General features: G+C 43.0%; 2 protein-coding genes across 2 annotated transcripts in view; both read left to right on the top strand.

Moving 5' to 3' along the window:
- Nucleotides 1–833: 833 nt before the first annotated feature.
- Nucleotides 834–22,055, top strand: LOC127921715 (multiple C2 and transmembrane domain-containing protein 2-like; the record flags this gene model as incomplete). The annotated part of the gene is made up of 5 exons (XM_052505343.1): nt 834–936; nt 1,200–1,203; nt 1,344–1,561; nt 2,690–2,791; nt 21,969–22,055. Coding segments are annotated over 5 exons (514 nt in total), but the record flags the coding sequence as incomplete, so codon positions are not given.
- Nucleotides 22,056–22,199: 144 nt separating this feature from the next.
- LOC118382367 (multiple C2 and transmembrane domain-containing protein 2-like) overlaps nt 22,200–24,752 on the top strand; it is a 37,155-nt gene continuing 34,602 nt past the window's right edge. The window contains exon 1 of the mRNA XM_052505342.1: nt 22,200–22,254. The gene's annotated coding sequence lies outside the window, so the exon portion shown is untranslated. The remainder of the gene's footprint in view (nt 22,255–24,752) is intronic.

Here is a 24,752-nt window from a genome sequence, read left to right as displayed (position 1 = left end):
CGATGGTCAGTTGCCATATAAACCACCCATCTAATCCCAGGTTAATATTCCAGTTGATGGTCAGTTGCCATATAAACCACCCATCCTAATCCCAGGTTAATATAAACCAGTCGATGGGTCCAGTTGCCATATAAAAACCTACCCATCTAATTGATGGTCAGGTTAATATTCCAGTCGATGGTCAGTTGCCATATAAACCACCCATCTAATCTTCAGGTTAATATTCCAGTCGATGGTCAGTTGCCATATAAACCACCCATCTAATCCCAGGTTAATATTCCAGTCGATGGTCAGTTGCCATATAAACCACATCTAATCCCAGGTTAATATTCCAGTCGATGGTCAATTGCCATATAAACCACCCATCTAATCCCAGGTTAATATTCCAGTCGATGGTCAGTTGCCATATAAAACCACCCATCTAATCCCAGGTTAATATTCCAGTCGATGGTCAGTTGCCATATAAACCACCCATCTAATCCCAGGTTAATATTCCAGTCGATGGTCAGTTGCCATATAAACCACATCTATCCCAGGTTAACCACCCATCTAATCCCAGGTTAATATTCCAGTCGATGGTCAGTTGCCATATAAACCACCCATCTAATCCCAGGTTAATATTCCAGTCGATGGTCAATTGCCATATAAACCACCCATCTAATCCCAGGTTAATATTCCAGTCGATGGTCAGTTGCCATATAAACCACCCATCTAATCCCAGGTTAATATTCCAGTCGATGGTCAGTTGCCATATAAACCACCCATCTAATCCCAGGTTAATGTTTGAGTGAATGTTTCTGCTGTATTTATATCCATGTGTGTGTGTTGTCCAGCCCAGTAAAAGACATCCATGATATTCTGGAGCTGACCATCTTTGATGAGGATGGAGACAAAGCACCTGACTTCCTGGGCAAAGTGGCCATTCCTCTGCTTTCTGTGAGTAACATAGTGGCCATTCCTCTTCTTTCTGTGAGTAACATAGTGGCCATTCCTCTGCTTTCTGTGAGTAACATAGTGACCATTCCTCTACTCTCTGTGAGTAACATAGTGGCCATTCCTCTACTCTCTGTGAGTAACATAGTGGCCATTCCTCTGCTTTCTGTGAGTAACATAGTGACCATTCCTCTGCTTTCTGTGAGTAACATAGTGGCCATTCCTCTGCTTTCTGTGAGTAACATAGTGACCATTCCTCTGCATAGTTCTGTGAGTAACATAGTGGCCATTCCTCTACTCTCTGTGAGTAGCATAGTGGCCATTCCTCTATCCTGTGAGTAACATAGTGACCATTCTCTCTCTGTGAGTAACATAGTGGTGAGTAACATAGTGACCATTCCTCTGCATAGTGACCACTCCTCTACTCTCTGTGAGTAACATAGTGGCCATTCCTCTACTCTCTGTGAGTAACATAGTGACCATTCCTCTGCTCTCTGTGAGTAACATAGTGACCATTCCTCTACTCTCTGTGAGTAACATAGTGACCATTCCTCTGCTCTCTGTGAGTAACATAGTGACCATTCCTCTACTCTCTGTGAGTAACATAGTGACCATTCCTCTGCTTTCTGTCAGTAACATAGTGACCATTCCTCTACTTTCTGTGAGTAACATAGTGACCACTCCTCTACTCTCTGTGAGTAACATAGTGACCACTCCTCTACTCTCTGTGAGTAACATAGTGGCCATTCCTCTACTCTCTGTGAGTAACATAGTGGCCATTCCTCTACTCTCTGTGAGTAACATAGTGGCCATTCCTCTGCTCTCTGTGAGTAACATAGTGACCATTCCTCTACTCTCTGTGAGTAACATAGTGACCATTCCTCTACTCTCTGTGAGTAACATAGTGACCACTCCTCTTCAAGTCAAGAGGGCCTTACAGTCCAGTATCTGGGAGTCCAAGTCAAGAGGGCCTTACAGTCCAGTATCTGGGAGTCCAAGTCAAGAGGGCCTTACAGTCCAGTATCTGGGAGTCCAAGTCAAGAGGGCCTTACAGTCCAGTCTCTGGGAGTCCAAGTCAAGAGGGCCTTACAGTCCAGTCTCTTGGGAGTCCAAGTCAAGAGGGCCTGGGAGTTCAAATCAGTCCAGTCTCTTGGGAGTCCAAGTCAAGAGGGCCTTACAGTCCAGTATCTGGGAGTTCAAGTTAAGAGGGCCTTACAGTCCAGTCTCTGGGAGTCTTACAGTCCAGTCAAGAGGGCCTTACAGTCCAGTATCTGGGAGTCCAAGTCAAGAGGGCCTTACAGTCCAGTATCTGGGAGTCCAAGTCAAGAGGGCCTTACAGTCCAGTATCTGGGAGTTCAAGTCAAGAGGGCCTTACAGTCCAGTCTCTGGGAGTCCAAGTCAAGAGGGCCTTACAGTCCAGTCTCTGGGAGTCCAAGTCAAGAGGGCCTTACAGTCCAGTATCTGGGAGTCCAAGTCAAGAGGGCCTTACAGTCCAGTCTCTGGGAGTCCAAGTCAAGAGGGCCTTACAGTCCAGTCTCTGGGAGTCCAAGTCAAGAGGGCCTTACAGTCCAGTCTCTGGGAGTTCAAGTCAAGAGGGCCTTACAGTCCAGTCTCTGGGAGTTCCAGTCCAGTCAGTTCAGAGGGCCTTCAGTCCAGTCATGTCTTCACCCTCTGTTTCCAGTAATCCACTGTTCCAGCTTAGTGTTGGTCTCTGTATATTACCTGTACATTACATTACACTCTCTGTCCCCTCCAGATCCACAATGGTCAACTGATCTGCTGTCCCCTGAAGAAAGAGGATCTGGGGTGTCTGTCTAAAGGAAGCATCTCCCTGGAGCTGGAGCTCGTCTTCAACCCAGTGAGTCCAATCACACTGTCTGATGCCCCTCCAGTCTATTCTGCTGGCCAGGGCCCATAGGGTATAGGGGCTGTTCTGTAGGGTCATCTGGACCGGTCCTGTCAGATACTGTACTGTAGGGTCATCTGGACCGGTCCTGTCAGATACTGTACTGTAGGGTCATCTGGACCGGTCCTGTCAGATACTGTACTGTAGGGTCATCTGGACCGGTCCTGTCAGATACTGTACTGTAGGGTCATCTGGACCGGTCCTGTCAGATACTGTACTGTAGGGTCATCTGGACCGGTCCTGTCAGATACTGTACTGTAGGGTCATATGGACCGGTCCTGTCAGATACTGTTCTGTAGGGTCATCTAGACCGATGGACCGGTCCTATCAGATACTGTACTGTAGGGTCATCTGGACCGATGGACCGGTCCTATCAGATACTGTACTGTAGGGTCATCTGGACCGATGGACCGGTCCTGTCAGATACTGTACTGTAGGGTCATCTGGACCGATGGACCGGTCCTGTCAGATACTGTACTGTAGGGTCATCTGGACCGATGGACCGGTCCTATCAGATACTGTACTGTAGGGTCATCTGGACCGATGGACCGGTCCTGTCAGATACTGTACTGTAGGGTCATCTGGACCGGTCCTGTCAGATACTGTACTGTAGGGTCATCTGGACCAATGGACCGGTCCTGTCAGATACTGTACTGTAGGGTCATCTGGACCGATGGACCGGTCCTGTCAGATACTGTACTGTAGGGTCATATGGACCGGTCCTGTCAGATACTGTACTGTAGGGTCATCTAGACCGATGGACCGGTCCTATCAGATACTGTACTGTAGGGTCATCTGGACCGATGGACCGGTCCTATCAGATACTGTACTGTAGGGTCATCTGGACCGATGGACCGGTCCTGTCAGATACTGTACTGTAGGGTCATCTGGACCGATGGACCGGTCCTATCAGATACTGTACTGTAGGGTCATCTGGACCGATGGACCGGTCCTATCAGATACTGTACTGTAGGGTCATCTGGACCGATGGACCGGTCCTGTCAGATACTGTACTGTAGGGTCATCTGGACCGGTCCTATCAGATACTGTACTGTAGGGTCATCGAGACCAATGGACCATCCTGTCAGATACTGTACTGTAGGGTCATCTGGACTTCCTGTCAGATACTGTACTGTAACAACCTGGTCATCTGAACCGATGGACTTCCTCCGTCCTATCAGATACTGTACTGTAGGGAACATCTGGACCGATGGACTCTCCTATTTAAACAGATACTGTACTGTAGGGTCATCTGGACCAATGGACCGGTCCTAAAACAGATACTGTACTGTAGGGTCATCTGGACCAGGAACAACCTGTCAGATACTGTACTGTAAACAGGGTCATATTTAAACAGAACAACCTGTGTCTTCCTCCATCATTTAAACAGGAACACCTGTGTCTCCCTCCACTCTAGGGTCATCTGGAATGTGTCTTCCTCCATCTTTATTTAAACAGGAACAACCTGGACTTCAGTCCTCTATTTAAACAGGAACAACCTGTGTCTTCCTCAAATACTGTGTGTGTGGGAACAACCTGTGTCTTCCTCCATCTCTCTCTATTTAAACAGGAACAACCTGTGTCTTCCTCCATCTCTCTCTATTTAAACAGGAACAACCTGTGTCTTCCTCCATCTCTCTCTATTTAAACAGGAACAACCTGTGTCTTCCTCCATCTCTCTCTATTTAAACAGGAACAACCTGTGTCTTCCTCCATCTTATTTAAACAGGAACAACCTGTGTCTTCCTCCATCTCTCTCTATTTAAACAGGAACAACCTGTGGAACAACCTCTTCCTCCATCTCTCTATTTAAACAGGAACAACCTGTCTATTTAAACAGGAACAACCTGTGTCTTCCTCCATCTCTCTCCATTTAAACAGGAACAACCTGTGTCTTCCTCCATCTCTCTCTATTTAAACAGGAACAACCTGTGTCTTCCTCCATCTCTCTCTATTTAAACAGGAACAACCTGTGTCTTCCTCCATCTCTCTCTCTATTTAAACAGGAACAACCTGTGTCTTCCTCCATCTCTCTCTATTTAAACAGGAACAACCTGTGTCTTCCTCCATCTCTCTCTATTTAAACAGGAACAACCTGTGTCTTCCTCCATCTCTCTCTCAGGAACAACCTGTGTCTTCCTCCATCTTATTTAAACAGGAACAACCTGTGTCTTCCTCCATCTCTCTCTATTTAAACAGGAACAACCTGTGTCTTCCTCCATCTCTCTCTATTTAAACAGGAACAACCTGTGTCTCCCTCCATTTAAACAGGAACAACCTCTCTCCATCTCTCTCTATTTAAACAGGAACAACCTGTGTCTTCCTCCATCTCTCTCTATTTAAACAGGAACAACCTGTGTCTTCCTCCATCTCTCTCTATTTAAACAGGAACAACCTGTGTCTTCCTCCATCTCTCTATTTAAACAGGAACAACCTGTGTCTTCCTCCATCTCTCTCAGGAACAACCTGTGTCTTCCTCCATTTATTTAAACAGGAACAACCTGTGTCTTCCTCCATCTCTCTCTATTTAAACAGGAACAACCTGTGTCTTCCTCCATCTCTCTCTCTTTAAACAGGAACAACCTGTGTCTTCCTCCATCTCTCTCTATTTAAACAGGAACAACCTGTGTCTTCCTCCATCTTCTCTTTAAACAGGAACTGTCTTCCTCCATTTAAACAGGAACAACCTGTGTCTTCCTCCATCTCTCTCTATTTAAACAGGAACAACCTGTGTCTTCCTCCATCTCTCTCTATTTAAACAGGAACAACCTGTGTCTTCCTCCATCTCTCTCTATTTAAACAGGAACAACCTGTGTCTTCCTCCATCTCTCTCTATTTAAACAGGAACAACCTGTGTCTTCCTCCATCTCTCTCTATTTAAACAGGAACAACCTGTGTCTTCCTCCATCTCTCTCTATTTAAACAGGAACAACCTGTGTCTTCCTTTAAACCATCTCTCCATCTATTTAAACAGGAACAACCTGTGTCTTCCTCCATCTCTCTCTATTTAAACAGGAACAACCTGTGTCTTCCTCCATCTCTCTCTATTTAAACAGGAACAACCTGTGTCTTCCTCCATCTCTCTCTATTTAAACAGGAACAACCTGTGTCTTCCTCCATCTCTCTCTATTTAAACAGGAACAACCTGTGTCTTCCTCCATCTCTCTCAGGAACAACCTGTGTCTTCCTCCATCTCTTTAAACAGGAACAACCTGTGTCTTCCTCCATCTCCTCAGGAACAACCTGTGTCTTCCTCCATCTCTCTCTATTTAAACAGGAACAACCTGTGTCTTCCTCCATCTCTCTCTATTTAAACAGGAACAACCTGTGTCTTCCTCCATCTCTCTCCATTTAAACAGGAACAACCTGTGTCTTCCTCCATCTCTCTCTATTTAAACAGGAACAACCTGTGTCTTCCTCCATCTCTCTCTATTTAAACAGGAACAACCTGTGTCTTCCTCCATCTCTCTCTATTTAAACAGGAACAACCTGTGTCTTCCTCCATCTCTCCATTTAAACAGGAACAACCTGTGTCTTCCTCCATCTCTCTCCATTTAAACAGGAACAACCTGTGTCTTCCTCCATCTCTCTCTATTTAAACAGGAACAACCTGTGTCTTCCTCCATCTCTCTCCATTTAAACAGGAACAACCTGTGTCTTCCTCCATCTTCTCTCTATTTAAACAGGAACAACCTGTGTCTTCCTCCATCTCTCTCTATTTAAACAGGAACAACCTGTGTCTTCCTCCATCTCTCTCTATTTAAACAGGAACAACCTGTGTCTTCCTCCATCTCTCTCTATTTAAACAGGAACAACCTGTGTCTTCCTCCATCTCTCTATTTAAACAGGAACAACCTGTGTCTTCCTCCATCTTATTTAAACAGGAACAACCTGTGTCTTCCTCCATCTCTCTCTCTATTTAAACAGGAACAACCTGTGTCTTCCTCCATCTCTCTCTATTTAAACAGGAACAACCTGTGTCTCCATCCTCCATCTCTCTCTATTTAAACAGGAACAACCTGTGTCTTCCTCCATCTCTCTCCATTTAAACAGGAACAACCTGTGTCTTCCTCCATCTCTCTCTATTTAAACAGGAACAACCTGTGTCTTCCTCCATCTCTCTCTATTTAAACAGGAACAACCTGTGTCTTCCTCCATCTCTCTCTATTTAAACAGGAACAACCTGAACAATTTAAACAGGAACAACCTGTGTCTTCCTCCATCTCTCTCTATTTAAACAGGAACAACCTGTGTCTTCCTCCATCTCTCTCTCTCTCTATTTAAACAGGAACAACCTGTGTCTTCCTCCATCTCTCTATTTAAACAGGAACAACCTGTGTCTTCCTCCATCTCTCTCTCTATTTAAACAGGAACAACCTGTGTCTTCCTCCATCCATCTCTCTCTCTCTTTAAACAGGAACAACCTGTGTCTTCCTCCATCTCTCTCCATTTAAACAGGAACAACCTGTGTCTATTTATTTAAACAGGAACAACCTGTGTCTTCCTCCATCTCTCTCTTTTAAACAGGAACAACCTGTGTCTTCCTCCATCTCTCTCTATTTAAACAGGAACAACCTGTGTCTTCCTCCATCTCTCTCTATTTAAACAGGAACAACCTGTGTCTTCCTCCATCTCTCTCTATTTAAACAGGAACAACCTGTGTCTTCCTCCATCTCTCTCTATTTAAACAGGAACAACCTGTGTCTTCCTCCATCTCTCTATTTAAACAGGAACAACCTGTGTCTTCCTCCATCTCTCTCTCTATTTAAACAGGAACAACCTGTGTCTTCCTCCATCTCTCTCTCTATTTAAACAGGAACAACCTGTGTCTTCCTCCATCTCTCAGGAACAACCTGTGTCTTCCTCTCTCTCTCTCTATTTAAACAGGAACAACCTGTGTCTTCCTCCATCTCTCTCTTTATTTAAACAGGAACAACCTGTGTCTTCCTCCATCTCTCTCTATTTAAACAGGAACAACCTGTGTCTTCCTCCATCTCTCTCTATTTAAACAGGAACAACCTGTGTCTTCCTCCATTTAAACAGGAACAACCTGTGTCTTCCTCCATCTCTCTCTATTTAAACAGGAACAACCTGTGTCTTCCTCCATCTCTCTCTATTTAAACAGGAACAACCTGTGTCTCCTCCATCTCTCTCTATTTAAACAGGAACAACCTGTGTCTTCCTCCATCTCTCTCTATTTAAACAGGAACAACCTGTGTCTTCCTCCATCTCTCTCTATTTAAACAGGAACAACCTGTGTCTTCCTCCATCTCTCTCTATTTAAACAGGAACAACCTGTGTCTTCCTCCATCTCTCTCTATTTAAACAGGAACAACCTGTGTCTTCCTCCATCTCTCTCTATTTAAACAGGAACAACCTGTGTCTTCCTCCATCTCTCTCTATTTAAACAGGAACAACCTGTGTCTTCCTCCATCTCTCTCTATTTAAACAGGAACAACCTGTGTCTTCCTCCATCTCTCTCTATTTAAACAGGAACAACCTGTGTCTTCCTCCATCTCTCTCTATTTAAACAGGAACAACCTGTGTCTTCCTCCATCTCTATTTAAACAGGAACAACCTGTGTCTTCCTCCATCTCTCTCTATTTAAACAGGAACAACCTGTGTCTTCCTCCATCTTATTTAAACAGGAACAACCTGTGTCTTCCTCCATCTCTCTCTATTTAAACAGGAACAACCTGTGTCTTCCTCCATCTCTCTCTATTTAAACAGGAACAACCTGTGTCTTCCTCCATCTCTCTCTCTATTTAAACAGGAACAACCTGTGTCTTCCTCCATCTCTCTCTATTTAAACAGGAACAACCTGTGTCTTCCTCCATCTCTCTCTATTTAAACAGGAACAACCTGTGTCTTCCTCCATCTCTCTCTATTTAAACAGGAACAACCTGTGTCTTCCTCCATCTCTCTCCATTTAAACAGGAACAACCTGTGTCTTCCTCCATCTCTCTCTATTTAAACAGGAACAACCTGTGTCTTCCTCCATCTCTCTCCATTTAAACAGGAACAACCTGTGTCTTCCTCCATCTCTCTCTATTTAAACAGGAACAACCTGTGTCTTCCTCCATCTCTCTCTATTTAAACAGGAACAACCTGTGTCTTCCTCCATCTCTCTCCATCTCTCTCTATTTAAACAGGAACAACCTGTGTCTTCCTCCATCTCTCTCTATTTAAACAGGAACAACCTGTGTCTTCCTCTCTCTCTATTTAAACAGGAACAACCTGTGTCTTCCTCCATCTCTCTCTATTTAAACAGGAACAACCTGTGTCTTCCTCCATCTCTCTATTTAAACAGGAACAACCTGTGTCTTCCTCCATCTCTCTCTATTTAAACAGGAACAACCTGTGTCTTCCTCCACAACCTGTGTCTCCTCCATCTCTCTCTATTTAAACAGGAACAACCTGTGTCTTCCTCCATCTCTCTCTATTTAAACAGGAACAACCTGTGTCTTCCTCCATCTCTCTCTATTTAAACAGGAACAACCTGTGTCTTCCTCCATCTCTCTCTCTATTTAAACAGGAACAACCTGTGTCTTCCTCCATCTCTCTCTATTTAAACAGGAACAACCTGTGTCTTCCTCCATCTCTCTCTATTTAAACAGGAACAACCTGTGTCTTCCTCCATCTCTCTCTATTTAAACAGGAACAACCTGTGTCTTCCTCCATCTCTCTCTCTATTTAAACAGGAACAACCTGTGTCTTCCTCCATCTCTCTCTATTTAAACAGGAACAACCTGTGTCTTCCTCCATCTCTCTCTATTTAAACAGGAACAACCTGTGTCTTCCTCCATCTCTCTCAGGAACATTTAATTTAAACAGGAACAACCTGTGTCTTCCTCCATCTCTCTCTATTTAAACAGGAACAACCTGTGTCTTCCTCCATCTCTCTCTATTTAAACAGGAACAACCTGTGTCTTCCATCTCCATTTAAACTGTGTCTCCTCCATCTCTCTTTAAACAGGAACAACCTGTGTCTTCCTCCATCTCTCTCTATTTAAACAGGAACAACCTGTGTCTTCCTCCATCTCTCTCCATTTAAACAGGAACAACCTGTGTCTTCCTCCATCTCTCTCCATTTAAACAGGAACAACCTGTGTCTTCCTCCATCTCTCTATTTAAACAGGAACAACCTGTGTCTTCCTCCATCTCTCTATTTAAACAGGAACAACCTGTGTCTTCCTCCATCTCTCTCTATTTAAACAGGAACAACCTGTGTCTTCCTCCATCTCTCTCCATTTAAACAGGAACAACCTGTGTCTCCCTCCATCTCTCTATTTAAACAGGAACAACCTGTGTCTCCCTCCATCTTATTTAAACAGGAACAACCTGTGTCTTCCTCCATCTCTCTCTATTTAAACAGGAACAACCTGTGTCTTCCTCCATCTCTCTCTATTTAAACAGGAACAACCTGTGTCTTCCTCCATCTCTCTCTATTTAAACAGGAACAACCTGTGTCTTCCTCCATCTCTCTCTATTTAAACAGGAACAACCTGTGTCTTCCTCCATCTCTCTCTATTTAAACAGGAACAACCTGTGTCTTCCTCCATCTCTCCATTTAAACAGGAACAACCTGTGTCTTCCTCCATCTCTCTCTATTTAAACAGGAACAACCTGTGTCTTCCTCCATCTCTCTATTTAAACAGGAACAACCTGTGTCTTCCTCCATTTATTTAAACAGGAACAACCTGTGTCTTCCTCCATCTCTCTCTATTTAAACAGGAACAACCTGTGTCTTCCTCCATCTCTCTCTATTTAAACAGGAACAACCTGTGTCTTCCTCCATCTCTCTCTATTTAAACAGGAACAACCTGTGTCTTCCTCCATCTCTCTCTATTTAAACAGGAACAACCTGTGTCTTCCTCCATCTCTCTCTATTTAAACAGGAACAACCTGTGTCTTCCTCCATCTCTCTCTATTTAAACAGGAACAACCTGTGTCTCCTCCATCTCTCTATTTAAACAGGAACAACCTGTGTCTTCCTCCATCTCTCTCTATTTAAACAGGAACAACCTGTGTCTTCCTCCATCTCTCTCTATTTAAACAGGAACAACCTGTGTCTTCCTCCATCTCTCTCTATTTAAACAGGAACAACCTGTGTCTTCCTCCATTTAAACAGGAACAACCTGTGTCTTCCTCCATCTCTCTATTTAAACAGGAACAACCTGTGTCTTCCTCCATCTCATCTATTTAAACAGGAACAACCTGTGTCTTCCTCCATCTCTCTCTATTTAAACAGGAACAACCTGTGTCTTCCTCCATCTCTCTCTATTTAAACAGGAACAACCTGTGTCTTCCTCCATCTCTCTCTATTTAAACAGGAACAACCTGTGTCTTCCTCCATCTCTCTTTAAACAGGAACATTTAAACAGGAACAACCTGTGTCTTCCTCCATCTCTCTCTATTTAAACAGGAACAACCTGTGTCTTCCTCCATCTCTCTCTATTTAAACAGGAACAACCTGTGTCTTCCTCCATCTCTCTCTATTTAAACAGGAACAACCTGTGTCTTCCTCCATCTCTCTATTTAAACAGGAACAACCTGTGTCTTCCTCCATCTCTCTCTATTTAAACAGGAACAACCTGTGTCTTCCTCCATCTCTCTCTATTTAAACAGGAACAACCTGTGTCTTCCTCCATCTCTCTCAGGAACAACCTCTTCCTCCATCTCTATTTAAACAGGAACAACCTGTGTCTTCCTCCATCTCTCTCTATTTAAACAGGAACAACCTGTGTCTTCCTCCATCTCTCCATTTAAACAGGAACAACCTGTGTCTTCCTCCATCTTTATTTAAACAGGAACAACCTGTGTCTTCCTCCATCTCTCTCTATTTAAACAGGAACAACCTGTGTCTTCCTCCATCTCTCTCAGGAACAACCTGTGTCTTCCTCCATTTATTTAAACAGGAACAACCTGTGTCTTCCTCCATCTCTCTCTATTTAAACAGGAACAACCTGTGTCTTCCTCCATCTCTCTCTATTTAAACAGGAACAACCTGTGTCTTCCTCCATCTCTCTCTATTTAAACAGGAACAACCTGTGTCTTCCTCCATCTCTCCATTTAAACAGGAACAACCTGTGTCTTCCTCCATTTATTTAAACAGGAACAACCTGTGTCTTCCTCCATCTCTCTCTTTTAAACAGGAACAACCTGTGTCTTCCTCCATCTCTCTCTATTTAAACAGGAACAACCTGTGTCTTCCTCCATCTCTCTCTATTTAAACAGGAACAACCTGTGTCTTCCTCCATCTCTCTCTATTTAAACAGGAACAACCTGTGTCTTCCTCCATCTCTCTCTATTTAAACAGGAACAACCTGTGTCTTCCTCCATCTCTCTATTTAAACAGGAACAACCTGTGTCTTCCTCCATCTTATTTAAACAGGAACAACCTGTGTCTTCCTCCATCTCTCTCTATTTAAACAGGAACAACCTGTGTCTTCCATCTCCATCTCTCTCCATCTCTCTCTATTTAAACAGGAACAACCTGTGTCTTCCTGCTCTCTCTATTTAAACCATCTCTCCATCTCTCTCTATTTAAACAGGAACAACCTGTGTCTTCCTCCATCTCTCTCTGTGTCTTCCTCCATCTTATTTAAACAGGAACAACCTGTGTCTTCCTCCATCTCTCTCTATTTAAACAGGAACAACCTGTGTCTTCCTCCATCTCTCTCTATTTAAACAGGAACAACCTGTGTCTTCCTCCATCTCTCCTCCATCTATTTAAACAGGAACAACCTGTGTCTTCCTCCATCTCTCTCTATTTAAACAGGAACAACCTGTGTCTTCCTCCATCTCTCTCAGGAACAACCTGTGTCTTCCTCCATTTATTTAAACAGGAACAACCTGTGTCTTCCTCCATCTCTCTCTATTTAAACAGGAACAACCTGTGTCTTCCTCCATCTCTCTCAGGAACAACCTGTGTCTTCCTCCATTTAAACAGGAACAACCTGTGTCTTCCTCCATCTCTCTCTATTTAAACAGGAACAACCTGTGTCTTCCTCCATCTCTCTTTAAACAGGAACAACCTGTGTCTTCCTCCATTTAAAACAGGAACAACCTGTGTCTTCCTCCATCTCTCTCTATTTAAACAGGAACAACCTGTGTCTTCCTCTTCCTCCATCTCTCTCTATTTAAACAGGAACAACCTGTGTCTTCCTCCATCTTAAAACAGGAACAACCTGTGTCTTCCTCCATCTCTCTCTATTTAAACAGGAACAACCTGTGTCTTCCTCCATCTCTCTATTTAAACAGGAACAACCTGTGTCTTCCTCCATCTCTCTCTATTTAAACAGGAACAACCTGTGTCTTCCTCCATCTCTCTCTATTTAAACAGGAACAACCTGTGTCTTCCTCCATCTCTCTCTATTTAAACAGGAACAACCTGTGTCTTCCTCCATCTCTCTCTATTTAAACAGGAACAACCTGTGTCTTCCTCCATCTCTCTCTATTTAAACAGGAACAACCTGTGTCTTCCTCCATCTCTCTCTATTTAAACAGGAACAACCTGTGTCTCCCTCCATCTCTCTCTCTCTATTTAAACAGGAACAACCTGTGTCTTCCTCCATCTCTCTCTCTCTATTTAAACAGGAACAACCTGTGTCTTCCTCCATCTCTCTCTATTTAAACAGGAACAACCTGTGTCTTCCTCCATCTCTCTCTATTTAAACAGGAACAACCTGTGTCTTCCTCCATCTCTCTCTATTTAAACAGGAACAACCTGTGTCTTCCTCCATCTCTCTCTATTTAAACAGGAACAACCTGTGTCTTCCTCCATCTCTCTCTCTATTTAAACAGGAACAACCTGTGTCTTCCTCCATCTCTCTCTCTATTTAAACAGGAACAACCTGTGGAACAACCTGTGTCTTCCTCCATCTCTCTCTATTTAAACAGGAACAACCTGTGTCTTCCTCCATCTCTCTCTATTTAAACAGGAACAACCTGTGTCTTCCTCCATCTCTCTCTATTTAAACAGGAACAACCTGTGTCTTCCTCCATCTCTCTCTATTTAAACAGGAACAACCTGTGTCTTCCTCCATCTCTCTCTATTTAAACAGAACAACCTGTGTCTTCCTCCATCTCTCCATCTCTCTATTTAAACAGGAACAACCTGTGTCTTCCTCCATCTCTCTCTATTTAAACAGGAACAACCTGTGTCTTCCTCCATCTCTCTCTATTTAAACAGGAACAACCTGTGTCTTCCATCCATTTAAACAGGAACAACCTGTGTCTTCCTCCATTTAAAACAGGAACAACCTGTGTCTTCCTCCATCTCTCTCTATTTAAACAGGAACAACCTGTGTCTTCCTCCATCTCTCTCTATTTAAACAGGAACAACCTGTGTCTTCCTCCATCTCTCTCCATTTAAACAGGAACAACCTGTGTCTTCCTCCATCTCTCTCTATTTAAACAGGAACAACCTGTGTCTTCCTCCATCTCTCTCTCTCTCCTATTTAAACAGGAACAACCTGTGTCTTCCTCCATCTCTCTCTATTTAAACAGGAACAACCTGTGTCTTCCTCCATCTCCTCCATCTCTCTCTATTTAAACAGGAACAACCTGTGTCTTCCTCCATCTCTCTCTATTTAAACAGGAACAACCTGTGTCTTCCTCCATTTATTTAAACAGGAACAACCTGTGTCTTCCTCCATCTCTCTCTATTTAAACAGGAACAACCTGTGTCTTCCTCCATCTCTCTCTATTTAAACAGGAACAACCTGTGTCTTCCCATCCATCTCTCTCTCTCTCTATTTAAACAGGAACAACCTGTGTCTTCCTCCATCTCTCTCTATTTAAACAGGAACAACCTGTGTCTTCCTCCATCTCTTCCTCCATCTCTCTCTATTTAAACAGGAACAACCTGTGTCTTCCTCCATCTCTCTCTATTTAAACAGGAACAACCTGTGTCTTCCTCCATCTCTCTCTATTTAAACAGGAACAACCTGTGTCTTCCTCCATCTCTCTCTATTTAAACAGGAACAACCTGTGTCTTCCTCCATCTCTCTCTTCCTCCATTTAAACAGGAACAACCTGTGTCTTCCTCCATCTCTCTCAACCTGTGTCTTCCTCCATTTAAATTTAAACAGGAACAACCTGTGTCTTCCTCCATCCATCTCTCTCCATCTATTTAAACAGGAACAACCTGTGTCTTCCTCCATCTCTCTCTATTTAAACAGGAACAACCTGTGTCTTCCTCCATCTCTCTATTTAAACAGGAACAACCTGTGTCTTCCTCCATCTCATCTCTCTATTTAAACAGGAACAACCTGTGTCTTCCTCCATCTCTCTCTATTTAAACAGGAACAACCTGTGTCTTCCTCCATCTCTCTCTATTTAAACAGGAACAACCTGTGTCTTCCTCCATCTCTCTCTATTTAAACAGGAACAACCTGTGTCTTCCTCCATCTCTCTCTATTTAAACAGGAACAACCTGTGTCTTCCTCCATCTCTCTCTATTTAAACAGGAACAACCTGTGTCTTCCTCCATCTCTCTCTATTTAAACAGGAACAACCTGTGTCTTCCTCCATCTCTCTCTTTTAAACAGGAACAACCTGTGTCTTCCTCCATTTATTTAAACAGGAACAACCTGTGTCTTCCTCCATCTCTCTCTATTTAAACAGGAACAACCTGTGTCTTCCTCCATCTCTCTCTATTTAAACAGGAACAACCTGTGTCTTCCTCCTCTGTCTCCTCCATTTATTTAAAACAGGAACAACCTGTGTCTTCCTCCATCTCTCTCTATTTAAACAGGAACAACCTGTGTCTTCCTCCATCTCTCTCTATTTAAACAGGAACAACCTGTGTCTTCCTCCATCTTATTTAAACAGGAACAACCTGTGTCTTCCTCCATCTCTCTCTATTTAAACAGGAACAACCTGTGTCTTCCTCCATCTCTCTCAGGAACAACCTGTGTCTTCCTCCATCTCTCTCTATTTAAACAGGAACAACCTGTGTCTTCCTCCATCTCTCTCTATTTAAACAGGAACAACCTGTGTCTTCCTCCATCTCTCTCTATTTAAACAGGAACAACCTGTGTCTTCCTCCATCTCTCTCTATTTAAACAGGAACAACCTGTGTCTTCCTCCATCTCTCTCTCTATTTAAACAGGAACAACCTGTGTCTTCCTCCATCTCTCTATTTAAACAGGAACAACCTGTGTCTTCCTCCATCTCTCTCTATTTAAACAGGAACAACCTGTGTCTTCCTCCATCTCTCTCTATTTAAACAGGAACAACCTGTGTCTTCCTCCATCTCTCTCCATTTAAACAGGAACAACCTGTGTCTTCCTCCATCTCTCTCTATTTAAACAGGAACAACCTGTGTCTTCCTCCATCTCTCTCTATTTAAACAGGAACAACCTGTGTCTTCCTCCATTTATTTAAACAGGAACAACCTGTGTCTTCCTCCATCTCTCTCTATTTAAACAGGAACAACCTGTGTCTTCCTCCATCTCTCTCTCATTTAAAACAACCTGGTCTTCCTCCAATTTAAACAGGAACAACCTGTGTCTTCCTCCATCTCTCTCTATTTAAACAGGAACAACCTGTGTCTTCCTCCATCTCTCTCTATTTAAACAGGAACAACCTGTGTCTTCCTCCATCTCTCTCTATTTAAACAGGAACAACCTGTGTCTTCCTCCATCTCTCTCTATTTAAACAGGAACAACCTGTGTCTTCCTCTCTATTTAAACAGGAACAACCTCTTCCATCCATCTCTCTATTTAAACAGGAACAACCTCCATTTAAACAGGAACAACCTGTGTCTTCCTCCATCTCTCTATTTAAACAGGAACAGGGAACAACCTGTGTCTTCCTCCATCTCTCTCTATTTAAACAGGAACAACCTGTGTCTTCCTCCATCTCTCTCTATTTAAACAGGAACAACCTGTGTCCTCCATTCCTCCATCTCTCTCTATTTAAACAGGAACAACCTGTGTCTTCCTCCATCTCTCTCTATTTAAACAGGAACAACCTGTGTCTTCCTCCATCTCTCTCTATTTAAACAGGAACAACCTGTGTCTTCCTCCATCTCTCTCTATTTAAACAGGAACAACCTGTGTCTTCCTCCATCTCTCTCTATTTAAACAGGAACAACCTGTGTCTTCCTCCATCTCTCTCTATTTAAACAGGAACAACAACTGTGTCTTCCTCCATCTCTCTCTATTTAAACAGGAACAACCTGTGTCTTCCTCCATCTCTCTCTATTTAAACAGGAACAACCTGTGTCTTCCTCCATCTCTCTCTATTTAAACAGGAACAACCTGTGTCTTCCTCCATCTCTCTCTATTTAAACAGGAACAACCTGTGTCTTCCTCCATCTCTCTCTATTTAAACAGGAACAACCTGTGTCTTCCTCCATCTCTCTCTATTTAAACAGGAACAACCTGTGTCTTCCTCCATCTCTCTCTATTTAAACAGGAACAACCTGTGTCTTCCTCCATCTCTCTCTATTTAAACAGGAACAACCTGTGTCTTCCTCCATTTATTTAAACAGGAACAACCTGTGTCTTCCTCCATCTCTCTCTATTTAAACAGGAACAACCTGTGTCTTCCTCCATCTCTCTCTATTTAAACAGGAACAACCTGTGTCTTCCTCCATCTCTCTCTATTTAAACAGGAACAACCTGTGTCTTCCTCCATCTCTGTGTCCTCCATCTATTTCCATCTCTCTCTATTTAACAGGAACAACCTGTGTCTTCCTCCATCTCTCTCTATTTAAACAGGAACAACCTGTGTCTCCATCCTCCATCAACCTGTGTCTCTCCATCTCTCTCTATTTAAACAGGAACAACCTGTGTCTTCCTCCATCTCTCTCTATTTAAACAGGAACAACCTGTGTCTTCCTCCATCTCTCTCTCTATTTAAACAGGAACAACCTGTGTCTTCCTCCATCTCTCTCTATTTAAACAGGAACAACCTGTGTCTTCCTCCATCTCTCTCTATTTAAACAGGAACAACCTGTGTCTCCCTCCATTTAAACAGGAACAACCTGTGTCTTCCTCCATCTCTCCATCTATTTAAACAGGAACAACCTGTGTCTTCCATCCATTTAAACTGTGTCTCCCATCTCTCTCTATTTAAACAGGAACAACCTGTGTCTTCCTCCATCTCTCTCTCTATTTAAACAGGAACAACCTGTGTCTTCCTCCATCTCTCTCTATTTAAACAGGAACAACCTGTGTCTTCCTCCATCTCTCTCTTTAAACAGGAACAACCTGTGTCTTCCTCCATTTAAACAGGAACAACCTGTGTCTTCCTCCATCTCTCTCTCTCTATTTAAACAGGAACAACCTGTGTCTCCATCTCCATCTCAACCTGTGTCTCTCCATTTAAACAGGAACAACCTGTGTCTTCCTCCATCTCTCTCTATTTAAACAGGAACAACCTGTGTCTTCCTCCATCTCCATCTCTCTATTTAAACAGGAACAACCTGTGTCTTCCTCCATCTGTGTCTCCATCTCTCTCTATTTAAACAGGAACAACCTGTGTCTCCCTCCATCTGTGTCTCTCCATCTCTCTCCATTTAAACAGGAACAACCTGTGTCTTCCTCCATCTCTCTCTATTTAAACAGGAACAACCTGTGTCTTCCTCCATTTATTTAAACAGGAACAACCTGTGTCTCCATCCTCCTATTTAAACATCTTCCTCCATCTCTCTCTATTTAAACAGGAACAACCTGTGTCTTCCATCCAACAACCTGTGTCTCTCTCTATTTAAACAGGAACAACCTGTGTCTTCCTCCATCTCTCTCTATTTAAACAGGAACAACCTCTTCCTCCATCTCTCTCTATTTAAACAGGAACAACCTGTGTCTTCCTCCATCTCTCTCTCTATTTAAACAGGAACAACCTGTGTCTTCCTCCATCTGTGTCTCCTCCATCTCTCTCTATTTAAACAGGAACAACCTGTGTCTTCCATCCATCAGGAACAACCTGTGTCTTCCTCCATCTCTCTCTCTATTTAAACAGGAACAACCTGTGTCTTCCTCCATCTCTCTCTATTTAAACAGGAACAACCTGTGTCTTCCTCCATCTCTCTCTATTTAAACAGGAACAACCTGTGTCTTCCTCCATCTCTCTCTATTTAAACAGGAACAACCTGTGTCTTCCTCCATCTCCTCTATTTAAACAGGAACAACCTGTGTCTTCCTCCATCTCTCTCTATTTAAACAGGAACAACCTGTGTCTTCCTCCATCTCTCTCTTTAAACAGGAACAACCTGTGTCTCCCTCCATCTGTGTCTTCCTCTCTCTCTCTATTTAAACAGGAACAACCTGTGTCTTCCTCCATCTCAACCTGTCTCTCCATCTCTCTCTATTTAAACAGGAACAACCTGTGTCTTCCTCCATCTCTCTCTCTATTTAAACAGGAACAACCTGTGTCTTCCTCCATCTCTTCCTCCATCTCTATTTAAACAGGAACAACCTGTGTCTTCCTCCATCTCTCTCTATTTAAACAGGAACAACCTGTGTCTCTCCTCCATCTCTCTCTATTTAAACAGGAACAACCTGTGTCTTCCTCCATCTCTCTCTATTTAAACAGGAACAACCTGTGTCTCCCTCCATCTCTCTCTATTTAAACAGGAACAACCTGTGTCTTCCTCCATCTCTCTCTATTTAAACAGGAACAACCTGTGTCTTCCTCCATCTTCTCTCTCTCTATTTAAACAGGAACAACCTGTGTCTTCCTCGGTCTCTCTCTATTTAAACAGGAACAACCTGTGTCTTCCTCCATCTCTCTCTATTTAAACAGGAACAACCTGTGTCTTCCTCCATCTCTCTCCATTTAAACAGGAACAACCTGTGTCTTCCTCCATCTGTGTCTCCTCCATCTCTCTCTATTTAAACAGGAACAACCTGTGTCTTCCTCCATCTCTCTCTCCATCTCTATTTAAACAGGAACAACCTGTGTCTCCCTCCATCTCTCTCTCTTTTAAACAGGAACAACCTGTGTCTTCCTCCATTTAAAACAGGAACAACCTGTGTCTTCCTCCATCTCTCTCTATTTAAACAGGAACAACCTGTGTCTTCCTCCATCTCTCTCTATTTAAACAGGAACAACCTGTGTCTTCCTCCATCTCTCTCTCTATTTAAACAGGAACAACCTGTGTCTTCCTCCATCTCTCTCTATTTAAACAGGAACAACCTGTGTCTCTCCATCTCTCTCTATTTAAACAGGAACAACCTGTGTCTTCCTCCATCTCTCTCTATTTAAACAGGAACAACCTGTGTCTTCCCAGGAACATCTCTCTCTCTCTATTTAAACAGGAACAACCTGTGTCTTCCTCCATCTCTCTCTATTTAAACAGGAACAACCTGTGTCTTCCTCCATTTAAACAGGAACAACCTGTGTCTCCTCCATCTTATTTAAACAGGAACAACCTGTGTCTTCCTCCATCTCTCTCTCTCTATTTAAACAGGAACAACCTGTGTCTCCCTCCATCTCTCTCCATTTAAACAGGAACAACCTGTGTCTTCCTCCATCTCTCTCTCTCTATTTAAACAGGAACAACCTGTGTCTTCCTCCATCTCTCTCTATTTAAACAGGAACAACCTGTGTCTTCCTCCATCTCTCTCCATTTAAACAGGAACAACCTGTGTCTCCCTCCATCTCTCTCTATTTAAACAGGAACAACCTGTGTCTTCCTCCATCTCCTCCATCTCTCTCTTTAAACAGGAACAACCTGTGTCTTCTCTCTATTTAAACCAACCAGGAACAACCTGTGTCTTCCTCCATCTCTCTCTATTTAAACAGGAACAACCTGTGTCTTCCTCCATCTCTCTCTATTTAAACAGGAACAACCTGTGTCTCCCTCCATCTCTCTCTATTTAAACAGGAACAACCTGTGTCTTCCTCCATCCATCTCAACCTCTTCCTCCATCTCTCTCCATTTAAACAGGAACAACCTGTGTCTTCCCTCCATCTCTCTCTATTTAAACAGGAACAACCTGTGTCTTCCTCCATTTAAACAGGAACAACCTGTGTCTTCCTCCATCTCTCTCTATTTAAACAGGAACAACCTGTGTCTTCCCCTCCATCTCTCTCTCTATTTAAACAGGAACAACCTGTGTCTCCCTCCATCTCTCTCTCTCTATTTAAACAGGAACAACCTGTGTCTTCCTCCATCTCTCTCTATTTAAACAGGAACAACCTGTGTCTCCCTCCATCTCTCTCTCTCTATTTAAACAGGAACAACCTGTGTCTTCCTCCATCTCTCTCTATTTAAACAGGAACAACCTGTGTCTTCCTCCATCTCTCTCTATTTAAACAGGAACAACCTGTGTCTTCCTCCATCTCTCTCTATTTAAACAGGAACAACCTGTGTCTCCCTCCATCTCTCTATTTAAACAGGAACAACCTGTGTCTCCCTCCATCTCTCTCTCTATTTAAACAGGAACAACCTGTGTCTTCCTCCATCTCTCTCTCTATTTAAACAGGAACAACCTGTGTCTTCCTCCATCCATCTCTCTTCCTCCATCTCTCTATTTAAACAGGAACAACCTGTGTCTTCCTCCATCCATCTCTTCCTCCATCTCTCTCTATTTAAACAGGAACAACCTGTGTCTCCCTCCATCTCTCTCTCTCTATTTAAACAGGAACAACCTGTGTCTTCCTCCATCTCTCTCTCTATTTAAACAGGAACAACCTGTGTCTTCCTCCATCTCTCTCTATTTAAACAGGAACAACCTGTGTCTTCCTCCATCTCTCTCTATTTAAACAGGAACAACCTGTGTCTCCCTCCATCTCTCTCTATTTAAACAGGAACAACCTGTGTCTTCCTCCATCTCTCTCTATTTAAACAGGAACAACCTGTGTCTTCCTCCATCTCTCTCTATTTAAACAGGAACAACCTGTGTCTTCCTCCATCTCTCTCTATTTAAACAGGAACAACCTGTGTCTTCCTCCATCTCTCTCTCTATTTAAACAGGAACAACCTGTGTCTTCCTCCATCTCTCTCTATTTAAACAGGAACAACCTGTGTCTTCCTCCATCTCTCTCTCTCTATTTAAACAGGAACAACCTGTGTCTCCCTCCATCTCTCTCTCTATTTAAACAGGAACAACCTGTGTCTTCCTCCATGTCTCTCCATTTGACTTCTGTTTTCATCTTGTGTTTTTAGGTCAGAGCAGCTATCAGAACATTTAAACCAAAGGAGAAGAAATTCATGGAAGACAATCCCAAGTTTTCTAAAAGGTTTGCTAAATGAATCTCCATAGTTAAAACATTGTGAAACAGCCATTTTGTGTTGTTCTCAGCATCTTGTTAAGGTGTGTTTCTGTATTCTTCCAGATGTTGGCGCAACGTGTACCGCGTGCGTAACCTTTTTACAGAGCAGTGCAGTCCACGTTCACATCAACAGCTGTTTCCAGTGGGAGAGTTTCCAGAGGAGTCTCATAGCCTTCCTGGTGAGGCAGTCACCCTTTTCAACATCTCAACGTAGCATTACCAAACTATATATACTGGAGTATAGCAGCACCATCTACAGTGTCTCCCATACAACCAGAGTCCCTAGCAGGGGGTTCCCCATTTCCAGTCAATAGGTGTTCTCAATATGGGAATCTATCTGTCTCTGTCTGTAGGTGTTCTCAATATGGGAATCTATCTCTGTCTCTGTCTGTAGGTGTTCTCAATATGGGAATCTATCTATCTCTGTCTCTGTCTGTAGGTGTTCTCAATATGGGAATCTATCTGTCTCTGTCTCTGTCTCTATTTAGGGAACAATCTGTGTTCTCAATATGGGAATCTATCTCTCTCTGTCTGTAGGTGTTCTCAATATGGGAATCTATCTCTCTCTGTCTCTGTCTGTAGGTGTTCTCAATATGGGAATCTGTCTCTCTCTGTCTCTGTCTGTAGGTGTTTAAACAGGAACTATCTGTCTCTGTCTGTAGGTGTTCTCAATATGGGAATCTATCTGTCTCTGTCTGTAGGTGTTCTCAAACAGGAACAATCTGTCTCTGTCTGTAGGTGTTCTCAATATGGGAATCTATCTCTGTCTCTGTCTGTAAATAGGAACAATCTGTCTCTTCTCCATCTCTGTCTGTAGGTGTTTCAACAGGAACTATCTCTGTCTCTGTCTCTGTCTGTCTCCCAGGTGTTCTCAATATGGGAATCTATCTGTCTCTGTCTGTCTGTTCTCCATCTGTCTCTCTGTCTCTATTTAAAATAGGGAATCTATCTCTGTCTCTGTCTGTAGGTGTTTAAACAGGAACAACTCTGTCTGTCTGTTCTCCATCTGTCTCTGTCTCTGTTTAAATAGGAATCTATCTGTCTCTGTCTGTCTGTTCTCAATAGGGAATCTGTCTCTGTCTCTGTCTGTAGGTGTTCTCAATAGGGAATCTGTCTCTTCCTCTGTCTGTAGGTGTTTAAACAGGAACAACCTGTGTCTCTGTCTGTAGGTGTTCTCAATATGGGAATCTGTCTCTCCTCTGTCTGTATTTAAACAGGAACTGTCTCTGTCTCTGTCTGTAGGTGTTCTCAATCTATCTCTGTCTGTCTCTGTCTGTATTTAAACAGGAACAACTCTGTCTGTCTGTTCTCAATATCCAATCTCTCTGTCTCTAGGTGTTCTCAAACAGGAACAACTCTGTCTCTGTCTGTAGGTGTTCTTTAAACAGGGAATCTATCTCTGTCTCTGTCTGTAGGTGTTTCAACAGGAACTATCTCTGTCTCTGTCTGTAGGTGTTCTCAATATGGGAATCTGTCTCTGTCTCTGTCTTAAACAGTAGGTGTTCTCAATATGGGAATCTATCTCTGTCTCTGTCTGTAGGTGTTCTCAAATGGGAATCTGTCTCTGTCTCTGTCTGTAGGTGTTCTCAATATGGGAATCTGTCTCTCTCTCTGTCTGTAGGTGTTCTCAACAGGAACAACTCTGTCTCTGTCTCTAGGTCTTCTCAAAACAGGAACAACCTGTCTGTCTCTGTCTCCATCTGTTCTCATTTAAACAGGAACAACCTGTGTTCTTCCTCCATCTCTCTCTGCCTGTAGGTGTTCTCAACAGGGAACTATCTGTCTCTGTCTGTAGGTGTTCTCAATTTAAATCTGTCTCTGTCTGTAGGTGTTCTCAATATGGGAATCTATCTCTGTCTCTGTCTGTAGGTTTAAACAGGGAATCTGTCTCTGTCTCTGTCTGTAGGTGTTTCAACAGGGAATCTATCTCTGTCTGTCTCTGTCTGTAGGTGTTCTCAATAGGAACTGTCTCTGTCTGTAGGTGTTCTCAATATGGGAATCTATCTCTGCCTGTAGGTGTTCTCAATCCAATCTATCTGTCTCTGTCTTAGGTGTTCTCAACCTGGGAATCTGTCTCTGTCTGTAGGTGTTCTCAATATGGGAATCTGTCTCTGTCTCTAGGTGTTCTCATTTAAACAGGAACAACCTGTGTCTCTGTCTGTCTCTGTTTAAATATGGGAATCTGTCTCTGTCTCTGTCTGTATTTCTCAATAGGGAATCTATCTGTCTCTGTCTCTGTCTGTAGGTGTTCTCAATATGGGAATCTGTCTCTGTCTCTGTCTGTAGGTGTTCTCAATATGGGAATCTATCTCTGTCTCTGTCTGTAGGTGTTCTCAATATGGGAATCTATCTGTCTCTTTCTCTGTCTGTAGGTGTTCTCAATATGGGAATCTATCACTGTCTGTAGGTGTTCTCAATATGGTAATCTATCTCTGTCTCTGTCTGTAGGTGTTCTCAATATGGGAATCTATCTGTCTCTGTCTGTAGGTGTTCTCAATATGGGAATCTATCTGTCTCTGTCTGTAGGTGTTCTCAATATGGGAATCTATCTCTGTCTCTGTCTGTAGGTGTTCTCAATATGGGAATCTGTCTCTCTCTGTCTGTAGGTGTTCTCAATATGGGAATCTATCTGTCTCTGTCTGTAGGTGTTCTCAATATGGGAATCTATCTCTATCTG

This window comes from Oncorhynchus keta, unplaced genomic scaffold (assembly GCF_023373465.1).
Source record: "Oncorhynchus keta strain PuntledgeMale-10-30-2019 unplaced genomic scaffold, Oket_V2 Un_contig_23263_pilon_pilon, whole genome shotgun sequence".
In the NCBI taxonomy this organism is placed as follows: Eukaryota; Metazoa; Chordata; class Actinopteri; order Salmoniformes; family Salmonidae; genus Oncorhynchus; species Oncorhynchus keta.
Note: the sequence above shows the minus strand (reverse complement) of the source record. Positions and strands in the feature narration are given on the sequence as shown.